At 45.0% G+C, this 19,965-nt stretch overlaps 1 protein-coding gene across 3 annotated transcripts in view; it reads right to left on the reverse strand.

The window, feature by feature from the left end:
- LDLRAD3 (low density lipoprotein receptor class A domain containing 3) overlaps positions 1-19,965 on the reverse strand; it is a 285,609-nt gene that overhangs the window by 195,969 nt on the left and 69,675 nt on the right. For 2 of the 3 annotated variants that reach the window (XM_050759444.1, XM_050759445.1), the window contains exon 2: positions 572-718. The exons of the other annotated variant lie outside the window; for it this stretch is intronic. In XM_050759444.1, the coding sequence (XP_050615401.1) occupies positions 572-718 (147 nt within the window). The remainder of the gene's footprint in view (positions 1-571; positions 719-19,965) is intronic. 3 annotated transcript variants of the gene reach the window in all.

Here is a 19,965-nt window from a genome sequence, read left to right on the forward strand (position 1 = left end):
AGGAGATGATGTCCCCAGCAAAGGCTCAAGCCATATCTATTGGCAGAGAAAAGGGGATGGGAAAGTACGTTACTATGTATTCAGTGCCAACTCCATGCTGGATACTTGGTGGGATGCTATGCCTCATTTAATCATCAAGAAAATTCCACGGTGCTCTGTTAGATGGTCACCAGCATGGACCCTGGAGTCAGGCAGCCCTGGGTTCCCACGTCCAATGTGCCACTTGCTGGTTTTAAGGTGCTGCAGCCATATAACCTCTGGGATGCTCAGTTGGCTTGTATATAAAATGAAGGCAAGGGCGGGACTCCAGGGTAGGGATTAGTAGAGCCTGATGGTAAAACCTTCTGCTCTCTCAAAGCCTTAGCTCCACCTCCACCAAGATCCCTGTGTCTACACAGATCATGTGACACTGAGATGGAGATACAGCAGAGAAGCAGGACTGCTGGCAAGAGGCACAAAACCACCAGCTTGCAGCAAGCAGAGTGTGCAGGGTCTAAGCCAGCTCAGGACCGGCTCCCCTCTGCCCCAGGATGGCTGCCACCCCACCCCAGCAAAGGGCCAGGCCACTCACGGCACTCCTTCTCATCACTCTTGTCGAAGCAGTCAGGCAGCCCGTCACACTGCCAGGCGCCCGGGATGCACCGTCCATTGCTGCACATGAAGTTGCCTGGTATGTTGCACTCGTTGGTAAAGTTGTTCCCGGGGAGCAGCTGGCTCTCTGTTGGAGAGAGGGGACAGGTCAGATGGCACAGCAACAGTAGGGACTCAGCTGAAAGGTGTCTGGTTCGGTATAGGTGAGACTTCTGGTAGGTGACTCAACCTCTCTGACCTTCAGTTTCCTCATCTGTGAAATGGACTAATAATCTGCCCCAGTCCACCTCCGGAGATTCTGAAAGGACTAAATGGAGAAATACAGGGAACAAACATACTTAAATGTCGAGCACAAAATGGGTGTTCACTGACTTTTTTTCTTTCTCCATCAAAGACTGGTTGTAAAATCCAAATGTTCTTTTCTGGCCCATCAGCAGTGATTAAAAATTGAAATTCTAGACAGGAGTGAGCACTGGACTCCCAATGTCTCCAACAGTAGGAACTGCAAGACCTTTCCAGGCCTCAGACTCTGTAGCCCTTACAATCACAGAATCCTTGAAGCTGGGCCAAGTTGGCAGAAATACTGGGAGATCATTTCACTCTAGGAAACAGGAGCCCAGACCTATAAAACCAACCTGCCTGAGGTCGCACAGGTAGAAAAGGCCGCACTGAATCTTGAACTCGGGATTTGTAACCTCCATGAGGGTCCCAAGGTCACGAAATTGCCTGCCAAGAGTTACTGGAGGCTGAGAACCAAGCTGCAAGTTCAGATTCAACTCCACTGAACATGGTCATAAAGTGCCAAAGTCCCCAACCCAAACAGCCAACTCTCAGGCTGGAAAGCAAATAGAGAAGGCCAGTGCTGTGGCGGTGGAGGTGGGCAGCGTGCTGAGTTCATCTACCAGTGGACCCTGGGGGCAGATTTTCAAGGCAGCCAGGATCTGATCGATCTGACCAGTCTGAGCCATTGTGATCAATGGCTGGGGGACAAGGAGCCATGTGAGTAAAAGAGTTTTGGGGAAAAGCAGAAGAAAAAAAAAAAAAAAAAAAAAAAAAAAGACCAGTCCTTCAGCACACCACAGCTCCAGAGCCTCCTCCTGAGTCATTCCATAAGCATTTACTAGACATTTATGACCAGATACTTGTGCTGTGTTCTAAAGATACAGAGATAAAGCCTAGGGCTTATTATACCTTTAGGCTGGAAAGGCACACACAGCAAAATAAGAACAGTGATGTCCAGACCTGCCTGGGGGTAGCAGGAGAAGAGAAGGGTCCATAATTCTCTTTCAAAAACCTTGCCAAGGAGAAGCATCTCTAGATCTCCAGATCCCTAACATCATATCCGCCTACAGACCACTATCCTTTATGTGTGCTATTCTTTTTTACCAGGGATGCCCTTCGGCCTGCTGGGTCTCCTAGTAAATCCCTACACACCCTTAAGCAAACAAATATGTCCCCTTTCCTCTAACGTGTTCCCTGGCTTCTCCAAACACAGATGAGCACTAACTCTGTAGTCTGGTGATAGTACCACTGGGGTGATACTAAAATTATTTTATAACTAGAACAAGCAGGCAACAACCAATTACAATGGACACCGTCACAGGCAAGCAATACCCCACCGGCCTTGGTGCCATGGAATTTCCCTTGTGGACTATCTGCTGCATTATACAGAATTAATAATGCACATGCATGTTTCATTACTGAAAATGAGCTTTCATCACTCACTGGAGAGCTCTAGGAGAGAAGCTACAATGAGGGGCTCTACCCTGCCCAACTGCCCACATCAGAACCCTAGAAATCTCCCTTGTCCCCTCCTCAGTCTATCAACTGTGAAATCATGTTCTGATAATGGCCAGTCCCCAAGTCTCCATTGCCACAGCTGCGACTTCAGCCGAAGCAGCCACCCTCTCTTACGGGGACTGCTACGCGGCACAACTTCCCAACTTGGTCTCCCTGCCTCCCATCTTGCCCCCCTCCAACCCACTCTCCCCTCTGTGGCCAGAAGGATCTGTCTAAACACCAAGTCAATCATTTCTTAACTTTAAAAGGTCATTGAATGGCTCCCTGGTGTTCTTAAGATAAAGTCACAATTCAAAGAAATCAAAAAAGATTCCTAGAAAGAGGGTAGCATCTACAGTGGATGTTGATAGACACACAGAGATAAAAACTAAGCACCCCTCAGGTCTAGAGAACAGTGTCAGCAAAGACTCTGTGCAGGAAGATGTAGCCCAGAACATGGAACGACATGGAATTTAAAAATCATGCAGCTCTGATTGTTAGGAAATGCAAAGGTATTATGCTACTATTTCTCCTATTCTGCTGCAATTTCTCCTATCCTAGTGCAAAGTCGGCCATCCCTAATTAATCATGATGCTCTGTTTCACCGAGCCCAGAATCCATATGAGACTCCCTCTCAAGACTGGACTCCAGAAAGCCACTAACAACCCCGAGAAGAACATGAAACCAATTCACCATCTCCAGGCAAGGGCGTGAGGGGGACCCCAGAAGGGCAGCCAGGTACTGGATACTAGCCAGACAACGAATGCTCAACCCAGAAAATCCACACATTCCGGCTGTTTGCTAACAACTGCTCTGGGCTTCTCCAGCAAGCAGAGAACTCTCCAGGGGCCGGGAATGTAACGGTCATTCTGCTTTGTTTGGAAATACTTACACATGCATTTGTAGAGGTAGCTCCTCGAAGGCAAGCCCCCCTGGAAATGTCACTGCAACTGTGAAATCATGTTCTGATAAACAGATTTCTGGAGCAGGAGAATTGGCCAGATTAGATTCCAAAGCACTTCCTCTGAGAGTCAATAAGGCTGGCGGCACACGGACTTGACAAATGGATGGGTGGATGCAGAGACTAAATACCATGTCTATTACACACAGGTGGTCCTGCCAGCCACGGGGCTCAAAGTGCTTTCTCAGTAGGACCAGGGATCCCGGGGCCTGGTGAACAGTAACAGAGAGGCACATTCTTTTTTCTCTTCTGAGCGACTGTATTAGGCATGCAGGTGGTGCACAGCCATGTGCTTTACGGAAGTGACATCATCAAACTCAAAAGCATGAGGAGGGCCAGTAACGGTAGCTCACACCTGTAATCCCAGCACTTTGGGAGGCTGAGGTGGGTGGATCACTTGAAGTCAGGAGTTTGAGACCAGCCTACCAACATGGTGAAACCCTATCTCTACTAAAAGTACAAAATTAGCCAGGTGTGGATGCACACCTGTAATCCCAGCTACTTGGGAGTCTCAGGCAGGAGAATCGCTTGAACCTGGGAGGTGGAAGTTGCAGTGAGCCGAGATCACGCCATTGTACTCCAGCCTAGGCAACAAGAGCAAAACTCTGTCTTTAAAAAAAAAAAAAAAAAAAGGCATGAGGAGAAAGTAAGGCAAAGGCAGGTTAAATCTTATTGATTCTGCCTTCAAAAACCTGCCTCAAACCCATCCAATTTGCAAACCCATCACTCAACTGGCACCACCCAATCCAAGTCACCATTATCTCTTGCCCTTTTCAACCATGGGTTTTCAACAGGGATCAATTTTGCCCCCCAGGGAACATACGGCACTCTCTGGAGACATTTTGGGTTGTCGTGATGGGGAGATGGGGGTGCTATTGGCATCTAGTGGGCAGAGTCCAGAGATGTTGCTATACCTCCTGTAATGCACAAGACAGCCCCCATAATGAAGAATCATCCAGCTGAAAATGTCAATAGTGGCGAGGTTCACAAACCTTAGTTTATTAATTAAAAACCTTTGGACTCCCCACTTCTCACTCCCTCCAGTTCCTTCTCTTCACACAGAGTGAGATTTTAAAACGCACTACGGGTTCTCTGTGTCCTCAGAATAAATCTAAAACTCTGGCCATAGTTTACAAAGTCCAGCATGGTCCAGTTGCTGCTTACTTCTAGATACTCATTTCACATCATCTCCTGCAACACACCTCAGTACCCCCCGCTGTGAGGCCTCCAGATGTGCTGTTTGCCGAGCCCAGACATTCTTCCACCTACCTTTCATCTGTGTAATGGGCTCAACTGTGTCCCCCCCAAAATTTATATGTTGAAGTCCTGAACCTCAGAACCTCCGAATGTGACTGTATTTGGAGATGAGGATCTTTAAAACGATGGCATTAGTGTGGGCCCTAATTCAGTATGACTGATGTCCTTCTGAGAAGAGATCAGGACAGAGACCATGGAAGAGGGAAGACCATGTGAGGACACAGGGAGAAGACAACCATTCATAAACCAAGGAAGACGGGCCTCAGAGGAAACTAATCCTGCACCCCCATCTCAGACTTCTTGCCTCCAGCACTGTGAGAAAACAAACTTCTGTCGTTTCAGCCACCTAGCCTGTGGACTTTGCTATGTTAGGTTGGTGCAAAAGTAGTTGCATAATGCACAAGGAAATTACATCTGCACCAACCTAACAGCAGCCCGAGCAAACTAATACACTGTGAGGCTAACCTCATTCATCCTTCAGACCTCCGCTTAAATTACTTCTTCAGGTCCCTGCATGGACACTCAATCTAAAGCTCGTCTCCCTGTTTTTCATGCTGGTAATGTCCTGCTTTCCTTTATTCCAACTTTTGCTTACTGGTGTGTCTGTACTATCTCTCCACCTAGACTGAACACTCCATGAAGGCAGAGAGGCACTGTTTTGTTCAACTCTGCACCCTGGGCACCTGACCACTCTGTAGGTCTCCAATGAATACTTGTAACCACTCTAAGAAGGAAGGCAAATGTTCAGTCACTAATTTATTTCCTCCCTTTCCCACATACTCTTCCCTAGAGAGTTCCATCTGCCCCTTACCTCATCCCCCTAGAATGTGAGTAGAATCTGTACATGCATAGTTAAAACAAGGGACATGGGGGTGTCTGGATTTGTACAAGTAAATTACTACCCAGTCTGCTTTAAAAGAGGTTAGAAATCTTTTCAGGCCGACAGCAGGACTTTCTAGTGGCTGAAATATTTATCCCATCTTAGTGCCTTGGGACACATTTAGAATCCAAAAAAGACAAGCATTAGCACAAAGTTGGCTAGCTGGGGTTTCTCCTCCTCCCTTCTCTTTTTTTCATTAAGCTGAAAAATGAAAAAGAGTTGCCCATTTTCACTGCAGCAAATCACTTACTTAAAATAACTACACCATCTGCACCAAGAATGAAAAAAAAAAAAAATTCCAAGTCCCGTTCTATTGGACAAAGGCAAACAGCCTCCTGCAGAAGCTTCTTCCAAAACTGCTGGCTCCCACAAATTTATATTTGACAAGGGGGCCGAAATTGGTGCAACTACACAAACTCAGACAGCTGCTGCATTCCACCCAAATTACTCCAGAACACGCAGTTAGTGAGGTTGACTTTTCCAGCTGAGAAATGGGAATTCCAGCCTACCAGCTGGAGTCCTCCTGGCTCTCTCCTCTCCTTCTGCTGTTCTTCCCACCCTAGGGGGACCCCTTGTCATGATGCAATCTAGAATTGACATCTGCAAACCATGACAGCCCTGCTTTCCAACTTCTGCCCAGTGGCCTTCATTTTTATCCTCTGCTTCCTGACAATCTGGATCTGAGACAATCTCTGCTCAATGAACAGCAAAAGCAAGACATACACCCATACATATGTACAGACACACAGGCTTAGCATTTGGTTCTGCAAATCTCAAATCTCAAACGGATCTTGTCTAAAACCTCCCCAGAGAATTAATAACCTCTTTCCACTGCCTAATGCCAACACAGTGTTACGAGGCACTGAACGCCACTGTCTGTTTTCCATGACTGCCTTCTTTAAACGTATACATACACACACACACACACACACACACACACACACACACACACACACACATTCCATGCACAGGCACAAGGCCAGTGAGTGAGCTGCTCTGCAATGATCTGTTTACAAACATCCCTAGAAAATCCCTGAAGACCTCCTCGACTCTAGGCTGCTCCGCATGGTAGCATCAGTGTAAGAAGGAACTAGAGACATCTGTCCTGTGCATTTCCCATTCGGTTCCCATCAAACTGCTTCCTGCTAGAGCCTGCCTATGAAGAGCACTCCAGCTGTCACCAAGAACAGTCACACAAGGCTGAGTCTGGGGCGAAGATGGGCCTTCTGGGTCTAAGTACCTCAGCATAGCCATGTCTCCAGCTCTGTCTAGACTCTTCAGACCACCCTGCCCTGTGAGCTCATTCCAGTAGCCCCAGCCTCCATTTACCCATCTGTTAAAGAAAGACAGCCCAGGGAAATTGGTGAGAAGGTATAACACGACCCCTGGGTTCAGCCCAGGACCACTGGCTATTGATATCCACAGATTTCATATTTACACTGCCTATGATCCTAAAAGAAGATGGTGTGCAATACTGCAGCAGGAACAACTGATGGATGGAGCAAGTCACCGGGATAGTGAGGGGGCCTAGCTGCCTACTCTGCCATGAGGAGTCTGCACTTCCTACGGCTATATGGTTGTTTCTCCTACAAGGGTAAAGCAGCATGAGTTACAAAATGTTAAAGGCTTTGTTCCTTTCTTACAAAGCGAGTTAGTAAAGAAAGCCAATGGCTGTTATTAACGGGGCAAGCAAAGAGTTCTAGGTAAAGGACAGTTTTTCACCAGGAAAGAGTTTTACAAATTATTTTCTTGCTGTATTTATAACCTCATTAAGGTCCTGATAGCTGCTACTTACATTTTTTTAGTTATGCTTCAGTGCATTTCATGAGGAAAATTATGTTGCAGCAATGTTAATCTAGTGTGGGTTTGCAGAGCCATCAGGATACGGTCTTTGTGAGATCTAAGGTCCACAGTTTTGGGGGTCTGACAGCAACTCTGGAAGATGCTGTTTGTCACGATACTGACCTCCAAGATGAGCACTGAGCCCCGGCCCCACCCTCATCCCATCCCTCCTCCTGCTCCCTTTAACAGCCCTCAAGAAATCAATTATTACAGACTTTTCACTAGGGAAGACCTGACATCTACTGAAACACATACACACAGCAGGAGTGGAACATCCGTTTTTCTGGGGGTTTTTTTTTTTTTTTTTTTTTGAGACTTAGTCTTGCTCTGTTGCCCAGACTGGAGTGCAGTGGCGTGATTCCTGCTCACTGCAACCTCTACCTCCCGGGTTCAAGCAATTCCTCTGTCTGATTACAGGCATATGCCACCACGCCCAGCTAATTTTTTTTGTATTTTTAGTAGAGATGGGGTTTCCCCATATTGACCAAGATGGTCTCGATCTCCTGACCTTGTGATCCGCCTGCCTCGGCCTCCCAAAGTGCTGGGATTACAGGCGTGAGCCACCGTGCCCAGCCCTTCAGTTCTTTTTCACTCCTGACAACAGCCCTATGAAATAGGCACCATTTCCATTTTGCAGGATGAGGAAACTGAGACTGAAGTAACTTTCCCAAGGTAACACAGCTAGAAAAAGTCTGTAAATGGCCAGAGTAAATATTTCAGGCCGTGTAGGCCAAGAGGCCAAATTAAGGTACCTATATAAGAGGAAAGAAAAGAATATTCCACAAATTTTTGTTGATTAAATTCAAAATATTTTCATAATCATTGGGAACAATTTTCTGTAATATAGGTCTACTAAGAAAAAAATGGAATTCTTTTTGGGAAGGGTAATTAACATTTCACTTAATTAAGGTTCAAAGTTACTGTTTTCCATTATCAAAATATATTATAAATGTCTGATTTTTTCCCAACCATTTAAATATGTAAAAACCATACCTAGCTCAGGGGAGTGTCTATAAGCAGGTGATGGCTGGCTTCAGCCCATTTGCCAACTGACTCCCTGCACTAGAAGACTACAGGTTTATGTAAAATAAGAAAATGACAAAAGTGGCCAATTCCAAGGCACATTCTCCCTATCCCATCACACCCACCACTCTGAAATGAGCCCCGTTGTTGACTGGCTGCTCCCCACACCATGTCTTCTTGCTGTTGCATCCTCAGCAACCAGCAAGTGCCAGGTGCCTGGAAGACCCTCCATAAATGCCTATTGACTGCATGAACAGGCAACGGAACCTGTTGACCCTTAAGAACCTTTCCAGTTGTGACATTCTTAAGTTCTGTGAATTTATCTAAACAGGAGTTGAACCCATTTATATTCTGCCACGCAATATGCAATGGATAAATGAGACTGGGGTGAAGAACACTGCTGGGCTCCCACGAGTAAAGGCACTGAAGTCAAGAACTTCTGGAAGAACTTTTGCAAGCGCTTGCTTTTCACTCACACCCATGTCCTTGCCAAGGGCTGGCCGCTGGTCAGGCCTGGGAAAGAACCCAGAGCAGGAGCCATCCCCCCATGCCTTCTGTCTTTTCAGCTCAATCAGCAGTGGCAGGAGGAAGTGAGTTGGGCATGCTGCTAAACTGAAGGAGGGGACAACTTTACGACCAATTTTATCTGGCTTGCGATAAGCCAGGGCTCATGAGAGAGCCAATCAACTTGCACTTCAGCACCTCTCAGGAAGAGCCGCTGCCCAGGAAGGATTTTGCTACAACCCCAAGTTCAGCCCAGCCCCTTGTGCCCAGGAACAACTGCAACAATTTCCACAGCCACTGGGAACCATTCGGTAGCCTCTCTTCTGCTCCGCGCAGACGTCTCCAGGCAGAGCAAATGTGGAAAATACCAAAGTCAACTAAAGAATAAGGCCAGAAAAGCAAAACCATCTTCATATAGGCCCCAAAGTGTATCTCTATGAGTTCAGGGTAAGGAAGAAATTCTTCCGAAATAAGACTCAAAGCACAGGCCACAAAGGAAAAGACTGATAAATACAACTGCAGGAAAATGTTAAGACTCCTAATCATCAATAGATATTATAAACAAAGTTGAAAGAGAAGCCACGAACTAGAATAAGATTATCTGCCACATGTATAACCCACAAAGCATCAATATCTAGAATTTTCTGAAAAAATGATATAAGAAAATACAAGCAGCCCAGCGGAAAAATGGACAAAGCACATGAACAGGTACTTTCACTAATGAGGAAACTCAAATAACCACTTAATATACACTTAATCTCACTTGTAATCAAAGAATGATTAATGGAACAAGAGGGCTCTCTTTCACACCCATCAGACTTGCAAAACTTTGAAGCCTGACATTCTCAAGTGGCGTGAAGATGGGGAGGAACAGGAACTCACACACGGCACATCTGAAGAGCAATTTGGCAACTCCTAGTGAAGCTCACACGCTTTTGTTACTGGAAAAGGGTCCCGATCCAGACTCCAACAGAGGGTTCTTGGATCTCATGCAAGAAAGAATTTGAGGCGAATCCCAAGTAACATGAGAGCAAGTTTATTAAGAAAGCAAAGGAATAAAAGAATGGCTACTCCATAGGCAAAGCAGCCCCGAGGGCTGCTGGTTACTCATTTTTATGGTTATTTCTTGATTACATGCTAAACAAAGGGTGGATCATTCATAAGTTTTCTAGGAAAGGGGTGGGCAATTCCTGGAAGTGAGGACTCCTCCCCATGTTAGACCATATAGGGTAACTTCCTGACATTGCCATGGCATTTGCAAACTGTTATGGCACTGGTGGGAGTGTCTTAGCATGTTAACGCATTGTAATTAGCATATCATGAGCAATGAGGACGACCAGAGGTCAAGTTCCTCGCCATCTTGGTTTTGGTGGGTTTTAGCCGGCTTCTTTACTGAAACCTGTTGTATCAGCAGGTCTTTATGACCTGTATGTTCTGCCAACCTCCTATCTCATCCTGTGACTTAGAATGCCTAACCTCCTGGGAATGCAGCCCAGTAGGTCTCAGCCTTATTTTATCCAGCCCCTATTAAGATGGAATCACTCTGGTTTAAACGCCTCTAACACTTCGACCCAGCCAATCCTAATACATACTCTAGGCCCAGGGACAAACATGCACATGTGCACAGGGTGACAGTAAGAGAACATTCAGTGAGACACTACTATCATACAAAACTGTAAGACAAACTAAATGTTCATCAAAAGGAGAATGGATGAGAAAACAGAGTACATTCACACAATGAAAGGCTACTCAGAACTTCAATTAAATGAACTAGAGTTTACATGACTCAACACAGGTAAATCTGAGAAAACTCACTGCTAAGTGAAAAGAGCAAACTGCAGAATATCACCTACATCCTGTTCAAAAAATACTATTTTAATGGATACATACAGATTTTTTAAATGTACAGGAGAGATAAATATCAAATTCAGGGCCGAGTGTGGTGGCTCATACCTATAATCTCAGCACTTTGGGAGGCCAAGGCGGGCGGATCATCTAAGCTCAGGAGTTCGAGACCAGCCTGACCAACATGGTGAAACCCCGTCTCTACTAAAAATACAAAAATTAGCTGGGCGTGGCAGTGCATGCCTGTAATCCCAGCTACTCAAGAGGCTGAGGCAAGAGAATCGCTAGAACCCCGGAGGCGGAGGTTGCGGTGAGCCAAGATCGTGCCACTGCACTCTAGCCTGGGCAACAAGAGCAAAACTTCATCTCAAAAAAAAAAAAATCAAATTCAGGATCGTGGGTACCTCTGGCAACTGGGATCGTCACAATGAACTTCAACTGCAAGATTTCTGTCTTTAAAAAAAATCTGAAGTCAGCATGGCAAAATATCAGAATTCAGGGGAACTGGGTGGCAGGCACACAGCGGGCTTTGTGTTATTCTTCGTATCTTTTCTCTCCCCTTTAAAAAATGTTTCATTGCTAAAATTTCATTATAAAGAACAAAAATTACACTAATATTTGAGGGGAAAAAAAAACCTATGAAAGATATATGGAAGCTTTTACCACTTTATTCTTACTTCAAAAACCCCACCAACTACAAAGGAATGCAAGATAAAAGGGGGCAAGTGTTCATACTGGAGCAAGACAAGCAAGAAAGAGCAAATGCAAAGACATTCTTCTGGGAGATTCCATCTAGCATGAACTCTGTTCATATTCTGAAAGGCAGCAACAGTTGCAGGGTAGAAGCTGATTGTGGAGGAAAAAATAAACATATCTCCTAAGATAGATTTACCCACCAAACTTATTAAGCCATGACATTCCAAAAACAGAAATAGCAAGGCCTAGCCAGTAGGCCAGATATTTTTTGAATACTAACTCCCTAAGAAGTCAGGGTGAGGAAAGCCACAGTAAAGTTGTCTTCCTTAGAATAGTCCACACCATCTGCCTCCTCACCCCTCAACATGGGGCTGCAGGAGGCTGAGCAAGGCTCAGATGGGCTCAGCTGGGGGGTAGCCAAGGCTGTGACTTGGTAGGGCCCCCTGGCTTTTGCGACTAAGGAGGGGCCAAAGGCACAGAGCAGAGTCAAAAACCAGGGCGGCCAGCACAGAAGTGGTTTGAGGGTGAAGGATGGGGGAAGGCAAGCAAACCAGACAGTGAAGCCCAATCCCTGCACCTTGTCCTCCCTTCTGGGAAGGCAGTCTGTTAAAAAGAGCATGAGCTCAGGAATGAGCCAGACTTGGGTTCTAATGCTGAATTCTCTTATAACCATAACTAGCTGTGGCAACTTCAGACAAGAGAGCTACCCTCTCTGAGCTTCAATTTTCCATTTGTAAAACTGAAACCCCCCCTCCCGGGCAGCATTGCTGAGGGATAGAGGGATGATAGATACAAATAATCATCAAGATATGGATATAGCTATAGATATGGATATAGGTATAGATATAGATAAAATATATATAAATATAGGTAAAATGTGGACATACAAGAGATAGAAGGATAAAGCATATATAGAGAGCAGGTGGTATGTACTTGGGGGTTAATAAATGGTACGAGTATATGTCATACCTTCCTTCCCTCCACACATTCTTACTGACTCTCTGAGTCAGAGAAGGCTGGGTCCCTTTTCTCTTCCTGCCTCTCTAGAGTGGGTATAACCTGGTCAGATGGGAAGCCTGCTGGAATTTGGGCTGGTTGTCTGGGACCTAGTGGTCCCTTAGATCCAGAAAAGCAGATTGTGGGGCCAGACACCAGGTTTTAAGGACACAGTTAAAGAGCTCCCAATGCAGAATCTGGCTGTGTGTCTTCTCATACACGATGGCCTCAGCTCAATTATTCCTAAGAAATAATTAGCCCTCCTTAAGTCATTCCTAGAGCTCTTTAATAGCAGCCAAACTATACACATGAACCAACCCTTCCAAACAACTATAAAGCTATAAAGCAGGTCAAAAGAAAAGGCATTTGGGACTCACCACTGGGCTTTGAGGGAGCTGCTTCATTTCCCTAAGCCTCAGTTTCCCCGTGCATAAAGTAAGGCAGTAACAGATGACAACCCAATTCCCCCACTCATTGTTTGTTTCTGTGGACTCGTAATCGTCCCCATAGCAGGCAAACACACATCATCTGCCTGTCCTAGATAGAGTCTTCAGCATTTAAAAATAATAAGTGGGACTGACACAGAGATCCTTGAAAGGCAGGTACTGAAAATAGTTCCCCCTGTTTAATACAGAGAGACTAAAACTCAGAGATCAACCAGCTCATCAAAAGGCAGTGCTGGAGCTGGCCAAAGAATCCAGGTCTCCAGCTCCCAAATGAGACCCAATTCTGGCCTCTGCACTTTACAACTCCGACATTTTCCACTGTCAGCTAGGAGATGGCTACTCCCCATAGCCCCCTGCAACAGGAGAAAATAATCTCCAAAGGGATGGGACTCACACCTGCCTCCCGTTCCCTATGGATTAAAGGGCCTCTCTGGTTCACTTCAATTATCCATAATCTTCCATCATGTCTCAGCAAATAAATGATTGTTTGGCTTATAACTTCTGATTGGGAAAGCAACCCTGCCAGGGAGATCAAAAATGCCAGCCTGTTTCTGTCAAGCACAAGGGTGTGCATATTCACCGGGGAGTCTTTTTACATTTTCTTAAGTAGCTTAATCCATTAAACTGGTCCATCCCGCTTCTACAATCTGCTCACGCAGGCACACTCCCTCCTGAGCACGACGACAGGCCCTCCATCATGAGGAATTAGCTGACTTCTTGAGCAAATGATGTTTGTACATCTAGAGAGTGCCAGAGTTAAGCAGTGTTTACCATGGAGTCCCCACTTTAGTATGCATGTCTGAATGATCGCAGCTTTCAGACCTCCTGAGTGAGCAATTTACCTTTGCAAGAGACTATCAGATTTGGTAAATCTGTTTTAAAGGGCTGAAACTGTGTAGACAAACCTGTTTGGGGTTTCCAGATTGCAAAGGGTAGCCTATGAAAAGGTAGCTTAGGACCTTCCGGAAAACGAAGCAAGTTTAAAAATTAAAGATGGATTATAGAGCTCTTCTCATTTGAGTCAGCCCTGGAGCCCATACACTGAATTCTATTACCATTACTTTCCAAGCTCAGGGAATTACTTACCCACCCTGTGCCTCAGTTTCCTTATATGTAAAACAGAGGCTGACCAAATACAAACTTGACAGGCTCCCTGGGTAATCAAAGGGCTGTTTTGTCCATCTTGGTACTGGAGCCAACTAGTCACAGACCTGAAAACAGTAGAATTCTCACTGCATATCACTCACACCAGAAAACCTCTTCAGGAAAAAAAAAAAAAAAAAAAAAAAATATATATATATATATATATATATATATACTAAAATTCAGTAGAAGCTTCTGAATTTTTCACACATTTTATGACAGCATGCAGATAGTGGCCATAAGATTAACTAGAGCTCATTTCTTAAAGGTGTTATTATTCATGATTAAAGAATTACTATGATATAAAGACTAGATGTAATGTAGGTACATAACATGTCATTTCATAAGACAAAGCATTCTAATGTAGTTACATGATTAATAATTAAAGGAAGGGTGATCTGAAGTGTAAAAGGATCGACCCCGAACTGAATACAATAGAATCATACCAGGCGAGATGAAAGAACAGAAGGGAACTGTTAATTAGGAAATGATTTTTCAGTAAATTGAAATAACGTGCCCCACAGTGTGGGTCCAGTTCTTCAGGTGACTCCATTGCTCCCTGCTAACAGGGGCAGCTCAATACCAAGACGCCGGAAGAAGTCAAAGGCCTGGCGAATGCTGAGACCATGATTAACTTGTAAATAGGTTTGAGGCCAGGCGCAGTGGCTCACGCCTGTAATCTCAGCACTTGGCAGGGCTCAAGTGGGAGGATTACTTGAGCCTAGAAGTTCAAGACCAGCCTGGGGTATATAGTGAGATGTCATTTCTACCAAAAAAAAAAAAAAAGAATTAAAAATTAGACAGGCATGGTGGCGTGTGCCTGTAAGTCACAGCTACTCAGGAGGCTGAGGTGGGAGGATCACTTGAGCCCAGTAGGCAGAGGTTGCAGTGAGCCAAGATCATGCCACTGCATTCCAGCCTGGGAGACAGACTCAGACCCTGTCTAAAAAAAAACAAGGTTTAAACCCTACAGTCTGCATATTTTTCAATCCCTTGCCATCTGCTCTCTCCACCAGCACTGATTCCCACAACCATCACTCTCTCTGAATCTGTCTTCACAAGGTCACTGGGGGACCTCCCAATCATTGAACTCAAATGTTAATTTTCCATCTTTCCTTAGGCACAATTCTGCTGCTTTGGATCAGCTAGATCATTCCCTCCTTCTGAAACTCCATTCCCTTGGCCACCCTCACACCATATTCTTCTCTTCCTCTGCCTCCCGTTAACACACACCTGGCTCTCTGATCATTCCTTCTCAGTCATCTTGGAAGCTCCTTTCCCTCCTCTAACAGGTTTCAGAGTTTTGCTCCCAACTGCTTAAGCAAACGACATCTTCCCTAGTTAAGTCATTTTGTCCACTATTAGTTGGACCTTCACGGTGACAGCTTCCAAACCAACACGGCCAATTCAGCTCTCTTCCCTTCAACGACATCCTCCACCCTTGGCTTCACATTTCCACCCCATATTGCCAAAGATACTTCCGTCCCTGGCACAAGCTCAGCATGTCCAAAACAGAACTTTGGGATTTTCTTCTAAAGCTGCTCCTCCTGCATCATGCGCTATCTCAGCTGGTAGAACCACCAACCATCCCTCTCCCCACCCCCACCGCCATCAACCAACTGGTGCTTTCATTAATATGTCCCATTCCTGCCACTCACAAGCCTAGTCCAAATGCTTTTCTTGCCTGTTTGGCCCTAATGGCTTCCTTACTGGCTTTCCTGGCTCCAGTGTTGGCCCCTAAAAGCATCCTTCACATAGCTGTAGAACAAATCTGACCATGTCACATGTTGTTTCAAATCCCCATTCCACAGCAGGTAAAACTCAAGGTCCCTGGGTCAGCAGAGGCGGCCCTGGGTATCCTGGCCAGCCTGGGTATCCTGGCCAGCCCACCTCTCCAGGGGTTTTCTCCCTAGTCCCCCCAACACAATGTACATGCTCCCACTCAGACCTCTCAACATAACTTATGCAAACCTCGATCTCTTCATTTACTATAATGCTTCACAAATTTCTGTTGGGTGCCTTTCTTCCCCCCACAACCCAGGAGCAACTTTGATACTGGAGGAGGGAATGTGTTCTAATGCAGCCCAGAGTCCGCAACAGAGTGTCTATTGAAATGGAAAGAGAAAAAGGAGGAGGGAAAAATGGACAGTTGCTTCCCTGTAAAACACTATAAAATTTTTTTTTTTTTTTTTTTTTTTGAGACGGAGTCTGGCTCTGTCACCCAGGCTGGAGGATCTCAGCTCACTGCAAGCTCCGCCTCCCGGGTTCACGCCATTCTCCTGCCTCAGCCTCCCGAGTAGCTGGGACTACAGGCGCCCGCCACCTCGCCCGGCTAGTTTTTTGTATTTTTTAGTAGAGACGGGTTTCACCGTGTTAGCCAGGATGGTCTCGATCTCCTGACCTAGTGATCCACCCGTCTTGGCCTCCCAAAGTGCTGAGATTACAAGCACTATGAACATTTTGTGGATTATTCCTTCAAATTAGGATTATTCCTCCATCTTGTGGACAGTCCCTATTTGCATGCATTTTAAGATTACAGAACTAAAACATGTCTCTTCATGCTCAGACAACTTGCTTATTTTAAAAGGCAGGAGTGGGGACAGGAACCAAAAATTCATGGTTTTATTCATATTCTTTTTTATTCATATTATTATTATTGTCTTTCCTGAGAAGGTTATGGACCCTACGATTTTCTGTGAGGCAAACTGTACCTCCAGATTAGCTTGAGTGTAAACCAGTAATTCTTTATGGCCCAAAGTAAAAATTCAAATGTAGCCCAGTACTTCATACTGCAACCGGGGCAGGTAAAAGCTTGCCTCCAGAACTCTGGGGCACGAGGACTTTGCATGTGATAACATGTGCTGTCAGCACCATCTGACACAGCTGCCCGTAAGACAAGCCCAGCATTCTGTGATGACCCATGCCCACAGAGCCAGCTCACAGGAAATCAAGGTCAGACACATGTTAAAGGGGAAGAGAGCCAGGCCCAGGTACATCTGGCAGGTGACAATCCCTCTCTGAGTCAGCCCTCTGTTTCTGCTCTTCACTGGGTGGCAGACAGCCTCTCAGTCAAGCCTCCAGTCTTCCATCCACAGAGAGGTTGATTCACCTTCTCCCCAGGGTGAATCCCAAACCATTAGCACCCTACCTTTTCTGGATCTAGGCAATAGTGACAGCTGCAACACAGTGACGGACCGCTGTGCTCAGGGACTCTCACCCAGAGCAGGCAAAGGCACAAGCCCTTTACTACAGGAGAGGTAAGGGTGGGCTGGCAGGAATGAAGGAGCCTAAAGGGGTTCGGTCGAGAGCTTGCCTCTGTTATCAAAGGCCATCGAAGCGCTGGGACCCAGGCCCTCGGCCACCCCATTCCTGGAAGCTCTGGTGTCCTATGAACAATGAGGCCAGGTTATCTAACTATAAGGAAGGTGGCAGCTCTCCACATGCCCTGGATGTGAAGAGAGGAATACTGGCTGCTCCACATGAAGCAAGACTGACATAGGAAATGCCAGTAGAATAAAGAAACATAATGAACCAGAGTGCCAGCACATCTCCAGAGACTCTCCCTGTCTCTCCTTTTGTCAATCAAGTGCCTTTATGCTAACAACATGAGAGACCACGGTTTTTAAAAGACACGGGGCAAGACATCCAGCTTCGCACTGAACACCCACGATAATCAGCTCCAACAGGCTCCAACCCCTGCCTGGCATGGCTCACTTTCCACCTCACATCACAATCCACCCTGTGCTGCACAAATGATAATGCATTTACAGACAGCCGGACTCTCCAGCCAGGAGGAAAAATTTCACCTAATTAAATAAAAACAAAGCAGAAAACCAAAGCCTTCAATGCCAGAAAGAAGTACTTGGTCTTTTATAGAGCTTTATAGCCAGAAACGCCAATCAAGATTTTTTTTTTTTTTCTAAATGCATGTTTTAAAACAATCCTCTATGTCCCTAATGGGAACTCCTTAAAAATCAGTAAGAGAACTGCAAACAAACCAAGAAAAAAAAATGAATAAAGAAAATGAACAAGCATTGCACAAAAAATAAACATGGCTAATAAATGAAAAGACACACAGCCTCACTAGCAGGTAAACAAATGCAGGTGAAATGCAATGTTTTAAAACAAAAGTTGAAAAGATGCGTACTCTTGAGGGTTGGCAGGGGAGGAAACTGGCACCCTCAGACCCTACTGGTGGGAGTATAAGGTAGTACAATCTCTCTGGGGCCATTTGACAGCACCTGGCACAATTTATAATGAGCTTACCTTTGGACCCACTGTATTTCTAGGAATCTAGCCTTAGAAATATATAAATGCAGGGAGAAACACATAAAAGTTTGGGTTTTTTTTATTTACAGCATCACTTGTAAAAGTTCAAAACTTTAAAGAACCTAAGTATCTATAAGAGGAGATGGGTAAATGAAAGGGATCTTCAAAAAGTTCGTGAAAATGCATATTATGAAAACACTATGCGTGGATTTTAAAATTTTTCTGTACCCAAATAAACTCGTATTAACTTTTTATAACATGTCTGAACAGAATCGAGCTTGAGGCACTAAGAAGGATAAGGCATCAATTTGAAAAAAGCCCCTACAGGAGCAATATGAATTCTGCTAAAACTGAAGCAGAACAAACATCAAATTTACGATGAAGCTTGGGTGAAAGGATGATGAAATCACTGATGCTTTATGAAAAGTTTATGGGAACAATGCCCCCTGCCAAAATCAGCAGTTTACAAACGCCTAACTCATTTTAAGACTGGGCAAGACAGTGTTGAAGATGAAGTCTGCAGCCGCAGACCATCCACATCAATTTTTGAGGAAAAAGTTAATCTCGTTTGTGCCCTAATTTAACAGGATCAGTGATAAACAACAGAAACAATAGCCAATGCCACAGACATTTCAATTGGTTCAGCTTACACAATTCTGACTGAAAAACTGAAGTTTGCACTCGATGAATGCCAAAACTGTGGCACCCAGATCAGCCACAGAGTAGAACAGAGTTTTCAATGGAAATTTTAAGCAAGTGGGACCAAGATCCTGAAGCATGTCTTTGAAGAACTGTATTAAATGAAACATGGGCCGGATGTAGTGGCTCATGCCTATAATCCCAGCACTGTGGGAGGCCAAGTGGGTGGAACACTTGAGGTCAGGAGTTGGAGACCAGCCTGGCCAACAAAGAGAAACCCCATCTCTACCAAAAATACAGTCACCGGGAATGGGGGTGCACGACTGTAATCCCAGCTACGCAGGAGGCTAAGGCACTAGAATTGTTTGAATCTGGGAGGCGGAGGTTGCAGTGAGCCGAGATCACGCCAATGCACTCCAGCCTGGGGAACAGAGTGAGACTCTGTCTTAAAAAAAAAAAAAGACAAAATATGGTTTAATCAGTACAATCATGAAGAAAAGGCACAATCAAAGCAATGGCTACCAAGGGGTGAAAGTAGTCCAATCACAGTGAAAGCTGATCAGTCAAGAGTAAAGGTCATGGCAACAGTTTTTTGGAATACTTGAGAGCTATTTTGCTTGCTGGCTTTCTGGACGGCCAAATAACAATAATGTCTGCTTATTATGAGAGGTTTTGAGAAAGTTAGCCAAAGCTTTAGCAGAAAAATGGCCCAGAAAGCTTCACTAGAGAGTCCTCCTCTATCCTAGTAATGTGCCTGCTCATTCATCTCATCCAACAGGGTAAGTTTCTGAGAATTTCAATGGGAATGCAAGAGGCAGCCTCCTTACAGTCTTGGCTTCTTCTGATTTTGCTCCCTAATCCTAAAAATCTTTCAAAGGCAAACATTTTTCTTCAGTTAATAATATGGAAAACACATTGACGTGGTTAAATTCCCAGAACGCTCAGTTCTTTAGGGATGGACTAAATGGCTGGTATCATCTCTTACAAAAGTACCTTGAACTTGATGAAGCTTATGTTGAGGAGTAAAGTTGAAATTTTTATCTTTTAATTCCATCTTTCCACGAACTTTCTGAGGTCCCCTCCTATGATGCCGT

Source organism: Macaca thibetana, chromosome 14 (assembly GCF_024542745.1).
Source record: "Macaca thibetana thibetana isolate TM-01 chromosome 14, ASM2454274v1, whole genome shotgun sequence".
Classification (NCBI taxonomy): domain Eukaryota; kingdom Metazoa; phylum Chordata; class Mammalia; order Primates; family Cercopithecidae; genus Macaca; species Macaca thibetana.